Source organism: Stegastes partitus, unplaced genomic scaffold (assembly GCF_000690725.1).
Source record: "Stegastes partitus isolate 25-593 unplaced genomic scaffold, Stegastes_partitus-1.0.2 Scaffold126, whole genome shotgun sequence".
Classification (NCBI taxonomy): Eukaryota; Metazoa; Chordata; class Actinopteri; family Pomacentridae; genus Stegastes; species Stegastes partitus.
Window position 1 is genome coordinate 878,041 of NW_007577857.1, and position 9,957 is coordinate 887,997.

A 9,957-nucleotide genomic window follows, 5' to 3' on the forward strand; every position below is an offset into this window, starting at 1 on the left:
CATGTTTTTGGACTGTGGGAGGAGAGAACCCACGCTGCACGGGGAGAACATGGAGACTCTACACAGAAAGATCCCGGGTGTCCTCACCGGGACACGAACCGGCGACCTTCCAGCTGCGAGACAAAGATGCTAACCACTGATTCACCCTAAACCTCTCCACAGGCTCTCCACAGTGAAACAGTGACTCCACTGTGGGTCCACGGTGGGATTTTTTTGTGAAATACAATATTTTTACGAGTTCATTCACATGTTTAATTAAATACGACTTGTATGTGATCTGCTGTGTGAACTTCATACGACCCAAAAGTGTCCCGCATGCACAGAAGAGGACACACCTCTGCTCAGTGTTTGCGAAAGTAAACATGGATGGTAACGGTATCTGCCACTCCCCCGCCGCCGCCACCGATGGTGGAAACAGAACTGTGACCGCTAACTAAACTAGCATCAGCAGCCAAGTACTGCCTGTGTGTTCCGGCCACTTCCACCCCGTCGGGGCGCTGCCCCGGGATGGAAGTGCCCCCCCGATGGAAGTCGGATCTGTGTTGTTCGGACTGTCATGAAAAGACTGGACACAGGTCACATAGGGGCAAAAAAAGTCGGATTTGGGTCACTGCAGCCTGCTGTCTGAACGTATTTACTTTTGATGTCAACCGACAGGGCTGTGCACAATCGCACCGGTGAATTTGGCGTGAAATCCAGCGATGTGTAGTGTTCTAACAATACACTAGTTATTATAACAACTATGAACAATAATTAACAGCAAATGATCCTTCCAGCATCAAGCCCTCCTCGTATCTTGACCTCCATCTTGACAATCCGACAGCCTTGATATCCGACATAAAAGAAGGTTTTACATTTAGTGTCGGATTATCGAGTCACGACTTTACTTCCTTTCTGGCGCTGTTGCTGTCAAGATTTCACAGGCTTCTTTTTTGTTTGTTTGTTTGTTTTACAGATTTTTTTTTCCACAGTGCAATCTGACAGATGTATATACACACACATATACATGCTTATATATTCAGTATGTGCAAGTTCTGAAATTCAAAATGGTCTTCACACAGACAGCCATACAGGTGCAACAGTGTTCACTCACAAGTTTCTCTAATGGTTTTATAAAGAGGAAGTACGACTTTCATCTCTTCTTGGCAGTGAAAAAAGAATGACACCCTTGCTAAACCACATCTGCATGGTCTCTTACTTTACTCTGGTGATATTCATCAGCTTTGTTGATGCTGTTTCTCATGTATACAATCAGATTGCAGCTGTGTGCTGGACAAAACCAACAGCTTCCTCATGTAAAAGTCACCCGGTTTGATTCTCAACAGGGTCGTTCCATCTGAAATCATCAAACTTTCAGAACAATTTCTGTTCGACTGTTTCTGATTTGCCTGAAATCTTTTTCAATCATAAAGTCTACATATATATAAGGATATCTGTGACATTTTAGACTAATATGTATAATACTTTCTGAGATACATTTTTAACAAAACTGCCCAACGACCCACTTTCAGCAAGTCTTTTCAGGCATTACATTTTAAGCATATGTTTGAATGACAATATTTCTGAAACTATTCAATATAAAAACCTGAAATTTTTACATTTGGTTTTATATACATATATGACCTTCAAATATACAATCCTCAAAATATAATGCAGCTACCTTATGGCAGTTTTTCACAGATCCACTGCAGAGACGTTGTACATGAAATATCATTCCAGTGAGTTGATTCGGCAGTTCTGATTTGTGCACAGTCCTCTTCACCCCACTGTGGACTTCCACCACCGTTGTCAGGCTGGATGTTCTCCCAATAGCTGGCAGATCAGTGAACAACAGAGTCATTATTATAATAATTGAATTTCCCTTCTGGGATAAATAAAGTATTTTTCATTTCATTTCATTTCATTCATTACACTGTTCATTTTTGACAAAGGAATCAGAATAAAAACACATACACAAGCAAGAACAGATGGTTTTGATGGGATTTTAACATCTTGTTTCCTAATTTTTTTATTGTACCAATGACGATCCATTATCTATACACCTTAATCCTCACTAGGGTCATGGGGGGCTGGAGTCTATCCCAGCTGACTCAGGGTGAAGACAGGTTCACCTGGACAGGTCACCAGTCTATCACAGGGCTACACTTAGAGACAGACAACCAAGCACACTCACATTCACACCTACGGACAATTTAGAATCACCAATTAACCTCAACATGTTTTTGGACTGTGTGGGAGGAAGCTGGAGAACCCGGAGAGAACCCACGCTGCACGGGGAGAACATGGAGACTCCACGCAAAAAGATTCCGGTGCCCCCACCGGGACGCAAACTGGCAACCTTAGTGCAGCGATTCTAACCAACTGCGCCACCCTGCAGCCCAAATACGTGCGCCGCCCAGGAATCGAACCCGGGTCGCAAGAATGGGAATCTTGCATGATACCACTACACCAGCAGCGCCCAACGACTATGTATGTTTAAAATCAGCTGTTTTGGATGATGTATCCACTGAGAATTATGACCCAACACTGCAGCTCTTTACCATAAAATGTATACAAGATGATATGAGGTCAGTTTAGGAGGAGTTAGTTCCCGTTATGCCACAGAAAAACTGTAAGATCTGGCCCAGGTAGCATGACTTCATCCACTGATGTGTAAGTTCACCAATGAGGTTATTTCTGTTATGATTGTGAGAAACACCTGCTGGAGGTTCAATAATTGATAAACTGTCATCATAACAAAACAGTAGTTGTGGATGTGAATTAATTAATGCTGAACCAAAGTAAAGACTTACCTAATAGTCAGAGGAGTTCCGTCCACCCATGTCCAGGTGCCCTCGTTTTCTTTGTCATTCAAACCAATCCATGGATTTTCCCCTTTGAACCTTGAAAGAAACGTCTGTCATGAAGAAAAACACATTTTAGCTCTTAAGCACAATATGTGCAGTTTATAAATTCTATCTGAACAAATCCGTTCAAAAATCATAAAGAAACTCCTCTAATTAAAATGAACTAGCTTAGCAGGCCATACCTGCCATAACAACTTGATCTGATTGTAATAAAAGTGTGGCTGTAAGCACTGACAGGAAAATGTTACTGCTTATTGTAACCCTCACCAGGAAACCATTGCATAGTTTGGTCCATGCACCAAGATCTGGGTCCGTACAGGAAACAGTTACTGAGTTATGATCTCACTTTCAGTTTGGTGGCCTTGTTGCTAGTTTTCAAGTGGCTTTGATGGATGAACAAATTTTCGAAAATCTAAACTCGTATAATAACTTTTATGAGGCTTGAACTGAAGATCATCAGCAGCAGTTTTGGCAGAGATTGTGTTGAAATGTATGCAGTCAGTCTTTTGCATAAAATCCAACCCAGCTGACAATCAAATACAGCTGAAATAAACCTCATGGGATGCTTTGAACTGCTATGAATATTCGACTTATGGTTCAAAAGGTTTGTGCAGAAATTATCTGCTGCTTCATACTTTCTTTAAAACTGGGCAAAGTGATGCACGTAGAGGATTTACAGGGGGATGAATTTTCATGTTTATTTGCAAACACACTAAAACACACTGGACCTGTTCTTCAGGACTGTTTATCACCACCAGATCTGCTCCTCGGCCTTTACAGTCCTCCCTGCCTTCATCCCAGGAACCAGACTCTTCAGAGAGAAGATAACATGTAGAAGCGAACATCCTCCATCCTGCAGGACACGTTTTATCTGGGGGGAAAAAAATGAGACATGGGATATTACTGATCATTATGTCCATGTTTTTATCNTCCACGCAGAAAGATTCCGGTGCCCCCACCGGGACGCGAACCGGCAACCTTCTTGCTGCGAGGCAACAGTGCTACCAACTGCGCCACCTTGCAGCCCTGTTACAAACCAATCATGTGATTATCTGCATAGAAATGGTTTGTCTGAAGAGTTTCAGTCAGGATTTAGAATGAATCATAGAACAGAGACAGCATTGGTGAAGGTCACTAATGATCTCCTTATAGCTTCAGACAGTGGACTAGTTTCTATACTGGTTCTACTGGATCTCAGTGCTGCATCTGATTCAGTGGATCATCTTATTACAGAGACTGGAATGTTTAACTGGACTTAAAGGAACTGCACTAAATTGGTTTCAATCATATTTTTCAGACAGATTCCAGTTTGTTCATGTAATGATGATTCTTCCACCCGCAGCAGAGTTAGTTATGGGGTTCCACAGGGTTCTGTGTTATTTACTTTGTACATTCTCCCCTTAGGTAATAATATTGGGAAACACTGCATTAATTTCCACTGTTAAGTAGATGACACCCAGCTATATTCATCTAAAAAGTGAAATGAAAACAGTTGGATGACTTGTAATTTTCTTCATTTAAATTCAGACCAAACTGAGATTATTGTATTTGGCCCTAAACACCTCAGAAACACACTGTCTAACCAGATAGTTACTCAGGATGGAATTGCCTTGGCCTCCAGTTCTACTGTGAAGAACCTTGGAGTTATTTTTCATCACAATGTGTCCTTCAACATACCAGGTGTGTCAGAAAAGTTCCAGGACTGGTGTCACAAAAGATATATTTCTAACCCAAACTACTAACTCCGAGTTTTCCCCTTCAGACGATCGGCCAGCACGTGTTTGCTTCGTTCAGTGCACGAGAAGAGTTGTGTCAGGACCAGTGGTGGCTGCTTCACCATGACAACCTGCTCACAACGCCCTGAGCATCCCACAGTTCCTGGATGAGAAGAACATGGCCGTGCTGGAGCAACCTCCCTACTCACCCCACCTGGCTCAGTGGGATTGTTTCCTCTTCCTCAAGCTCAAGGGGGTCATCAAGGAGACCTGTTTAGAAGACGTGGACGACATCAAGATGGCTGTGATGACGGAGCTGTGTGATAGTCTGCAGGGGGATTACTAGGAAGGGGAAAACTTGTAGTTTTAGTAATTTTGTTAGTATTTATTAATTTGAGTCGTTTCACATTTGTCAGTCTCGTGTCTAGTCTTTGTTGTTATCGTGCATTCTGGGTACCCTGCTTTGGCTTTGTCAGTCAGAGCACTTTGTAAACCCTGTTTTAGAAAGTGTAGAAATGTTAATAGATATTACTATTATTATTGTTGTTAAAATGTGCCAATGATGTGTACAAAACTAGTCAGATAATCACTCGCTTAGGATTCACCACAACATTGACTATGCAGCATCGTATTAGTCCGCAGCTAAACAACTGGACATGTCAGTGACACAGCACCAGACACCTGCCTGTATTACATTCAAAGGATTTTCAGATAACCATAACACATTTGACTTTCATACAAAACACTGAGGAGCTCCTGGACTGGATGGTGAACAAGCTAACTAATAAATTTTTTGTATCTTGCACCTTCAACCACAGGATTCTTTCAGGATAGAGCTTCCTAAGATTTACTTTCAGCTACTTGTCCTAAACTTGAGGTCATCAGCCAGTGTGGGAAGTGGTGTGTGTCTGCCATCTAGTGGACAAATGTTTGCACTGCAGCATCTGTCCAGCAGAGTCTTCAGTTGTTGGTTTGTTTTTCTGTTCTTTTCTGAATTTGNTCACTGAATTTCTGCCTATAAAACAACAGACCTTTGAATTTGTCAAGTCAACTAACTGGAGAGCAACAGGTGGACGATTCTGTCGTATATCAGACGGGGAAGGACTCACTTTGTTTGGACAAACTCTCAAGTCTGTCCCGCTCTTTAGTCATTTCATCGAGGCTGGCTTTCAGCTGGTCTCTCTCTCCTTTCATGGAGGAAAGTTCATTATTACAGGCCTGCAGACGCTCAGCCAGGCTTTCCTTAACAGTGGAGAGATCTGCAGCCGAGTCATGGTCTGAAATAAATCAAAGTGCATGATTCAGAAACACGAAACACCCTATGCTTCCATACTAATACTGTCCATCTACTTCAGTCCAAGATCAAAATATTTTCACATTTTTACTTGATTCTTGCTGTGAAAATGAGTCGGCAGGTATGTGCCCCGATGTATGACAAACTTGTAGCAAACTATCATTTTACTGTAATTATGGAAAAATTGCTGCTGGTGTTAGTTTTCTAAAATTGTTAACATGGTTTGAATTGAGATGTTCAGCGCTTGTTGAGTTTGTCAAATTTGATTCTAAGTTCCATTCAAAATGCAGCACCAGATTTTTTAATCTGCACATATTTAGGCCAGTGATTGTTAGAAAGTTAACTCATTAAAACCACTCACAGAGGACGCTGAGGGTGATGAGTCCAACCAGCAGGAAAACACTCAGCAGCCCCAAACAGAGATATTCAACTGAATGAAAACTCCTCTTAGAGCTCCTCGGACCTGAACACAGAAATAAACCAACAGCTCTTACGGCAGTAATAATGACAGACAATAATATTTATCTGTTTGTCACTTCATTCTCACCAGTGTGATTCGTTGAATGTTGTGGGCTGGCAGGTTCAATAATGGCAGAAATTTCCTCCATTGCTTGTAAGGATGCTGATTATTCCCCAGACGATCAGCTCTGCATGTAAAATGTGAATGTCTAATAGGTTCTTAATATCTCAACTTCTGAGGAAGGCAAGCGCTGCAGAGGAAATGAACAGATCAGATAACCACTGAAACAGTTTTTTTTGTTCTTCAGCTGTGCAATGCCAGTCACGTAGTCAAACATCCTCTGTGAGACACAGTTCTCTCAATAACTTTCTGAAACTAGATGCCTGTACAGCTGCTTTTTCGAGATGATTTTTAAAGACAGACTATTCTATGTTATCATTAAAGGGACTTTAACTGGACTGGTGACTTGAAATGACCCCCAAACAAGACTGAATGATCAGCTGCATTCATATCACATCCTCAAGTGGTCCAAACCCAATGGTCTTACATCGAAAGGACTCACATTGGATCATTTGCTTTGTCAGTCAGTAAACTGTCTTTAAACAAAACTCTGTCCTCTCTGATCATTCTTCATAACATTTGAAGTTACAATAATGGACTATGGAACACCTACCAAAGAGTTTCATTACAGTAGATGTCTATCCGAAAATGCAGTTACTAAATTTAAGGAAATGGTTCCGCTACTCGGGCTGCAGGGTGGTGCAGTTGGTTAGCACTGTTGCCTCACAGCAAGAAGGTTCGTGTCCCGGTGGAGGCACCGGGATCTTTCTGCGCGGAGTCTCCATGTTCTCCTCGTGCAGCGTGGGTTCTCTCCGGGTTCTCCGGCTTCCTCCCACACAGTCCAAAAACATGTTGAAGCTAATTGTTGATTCTAAATGTTCCGTAGGTGTGAATGTGAGTGTGCTTGGTTGTCTGTCTCTAAGTGTAGCCCTGTGATGGACTGGTGACCTGTCCAGGGTGTCCCCTGCCTTCGCCCGAAGTCGGCTGGGATAGACTCCAGCCCCCCCGCGACCCTAATGAGGATTAAGCGGTGTATAGATGATGGATGGATGGATCCACTATTATTTACTTCAGTGCCAACACAACAGAGAGCAGCTCCTCCAATCTCAGTCTCACACAGGTGGATCATCTTGTTGACAGAACTGCAGCTTTACTGCGTTCATCAATTGATGCTGTTGCCCCATTGAAAAAGAAGCCAATAAATTATAATAAAATAGTTCTGTGGTACAGTCAACAGCTGCGCATCTTAAAACAGAAATTAAGAAGGTTAGAAAGACAGTGGTGCTCCACCAAGTCAGAAGAATTTCATCTAGCCTGAAAAGATAGCTATATAAAGATAGCCTATAAAAAAGCGATCCGCAAGACGAGAACTGCTTATTATTCATCCCTAATTGAGGAAAACAAGAACAACCCCAGGTTTCCTTTCAGCACTGGAGCCAGGCTGACAAAGAGTCAGAGCCTTGTTTCCTTTAGCTCTCAGCAGTGAAGACTTCATGACCTTCTTCACTGATAAAGTTTTGAATATTAGACAAAAAATTATTAGCATGTCTGTTGGTGCAGCAGCTCTGGATGCATCCATTGGACCAGATTTATACTTAGACTGCTTCTCTGCTGTAAATCTGTCAGAGCTCACATCGACAGTAAATTCTTCTAAACCAGCAGCATGTCTGTTAGACCCAATCCCAACTAGACTGTTCAAGGAAATCTTTCCTCTAATAAATACTGCAGTATTAAATATCATCAGCTTCTCTATATTAACAGGCTACGTACTGCAGGCTTTTAAAGTAGCTATAATAAAACCACTGCTCAAAAAGCCCACTCTGGATCCAGGCGTTTTAGCTAACTATAGGCCCATATCCAACCTTCCTTTTATTTCTAAAATTCTTGAATAAGTTGTTGCAGCCAATTATGTGATTATCTGCATAGAAATGGTTTGTCTGAAGAGTTTCAGTCAGGGTTTAGAATCCATCATAGAACAGAGACAGCACTGGTGAAGGTCACTAATGATCTTCTTATAGCTTCAGACAGTGGATTAGTTTCTATACTGGTTCTACTGGATCTCAGTGCTGCATCTGATTCAGTGGATCATCTTATTACAGAGACTGGAATGTTCAACTGGACTTAAAGGAACTGCACAAAATTGGTTTCAATCATATTTTTCAGATAGATTCCAGTTTGTTCATGTTAATGAGGATTCTTCCACCCGCAGTAGAGTTAGTTATGGGGTTCCACAGGGCTCTGTGTTAGGACCTATATTATTTACCTTGTACATGCTCCCCTTAGGTAATAATATTGGGAAACACTGCATTAATTTCCATTGTTAAGTAGATGACACCCAGCTATATTCATCTAAAAAGTGAAATGAAAACAGTAAGACAAACTCCAGGCATGTCTGAAGGACATAAAGGCCTGGATGACCTGTAATTTCCTTCATTTAAATTCAGACAAAACTGAGGTTATTGTAATTGGCCCTAAACACCTCAGAAAAACACATGGAATTGCCTTGGCCTCCAGTTCTCCTGTGAAGAACCTTGGAGTTATTTTTCATCACAATGTGTCCTTCAACATACCAGGTGTGTCAGAAAAGTTCCAGGACTGGTGTCACAAAAGATACATTTCTAACCCAAACTACTAACTACGAGTTTTCCCCTTCAGATGATCAGCCAGCACGTGTTTGCTGCATTCAGTGCGCGAGAAGAGTTGTGGCAGGACCAGTGGTGGCTGCTTCACCATGACAACACGCCTGCTCACAACGCCCTGAGCATCCCACAGTTCCTGACTGAGAAGAACATCACCGTGCTGGAGCAACCTCCCTACTCACCCCACCTGGCTCCGTGGGATTGTTTCCTCTTCCCCAAGCTCAAGGGGTCATCAAGGGGACCCATTTAGAAGACGTGGACGACATCAAGATGGCTGTGATGACGGAGCTGTGGAGGATCCTGGAAGAATCCTTCCAGGAGTGCATGGCGGCGAGAAGAGAAGGCTGGGAAGTGTGTTAGACTCCAGAGGGACTACTTGGAAGGAGAAAACTTGTAGTTTTATTAATTTTGTTAGTATTTATTTGAGTCATTTCACATTTGTCAGTCTTGTGTCTAATCTTTGTTTTTATCGTGCATTGTACAAATGTTGTGCAGTGTAGAAATATTATTAGTTATTAGTATTATTATTGTTGTTGTTGTTAAAATGTGCCAATGATGTGTACAAAACTCGTCAGATAATCACTCGCTTAGGATTCACCACAACACTGAATATGCAGCATCGTATTAGTCCGCAGCTCTACAACTGGACATGTCAGTGACACAACACCAGACACCTGCCTGCATTACATTCAAAGGGTTTTCAGATGACCATAACACATTTGATTTTCATACAAAACACTGAGGAGCTCCTGGACTGGATGGTGAACGAACAAGCTAGCTAATACATTTTTTTGTATCTTGCACCTTCAACCACAGGATTCTTTCAGGATAGAGCTTCCTAAGATTTACTTTCAGCTACTTGTCCTAAACTTGAGGTCATCAGCCAGTGTGGGAAGTGGTGTGTGTCTGCCATCTAGTGGACAAATGTTTGCACTGCAGCATC

General features: G+C 42.0%; 1 protein-coding gene and 1 non-coding gene across 2 annotated transcripts in view; both read right to left on the reverse strand.

The window, feature by feature from the left end:
- LOC103354937 (CD209 antigen-like protein E) overlaps nt 1-6,552 on the reverse strand; it is a 10,187-nt gene extending 3,635 nt beyond the window's left edge. Inside the window, exons 1-6 of the mRNA XM_008278547.1 lie at nt 6,403-6,552; nt 6,217-6,318; nt 5,671-5,838; nt 3,575-3,657; nt 2,793-2,896; nt 1,661-1,812 (exon numbers count right to left, since the gene is read on the reverse strand). Of these exons, the coding sequence (XP_008276769.1) occupies nt 1,662-1,812; nt 2,793-2,896; nt 3,575-3,657; nt 5,671-5,838; nt 6,217-6,318; nt 6,403-6,463 (669 nt within the window). The 5' untranslated portion in view covers nt 6,464-6,552 and the 3' untranslated portion in view covers nt 1,661. The remainder of the gene's footprint in view (nt 1-1,660; nt 1,813-2,792; nt 2,897-3,574; nt 3,658-5,670; nt 5,839-6,216; nt 6,319-6,402) is intronic.
- On the reverse strand, nt 2,388-2,458 carry trnag-ccc (transfer RNA glycine (anticodon CCC)). Its single transcript has one exon. It is a non-coding gene; the product is annotated as a tRNA-Gly (tRNA).
- Nucleotides 6,553-9,957: the final 3,405 nt, after the last annotated feature.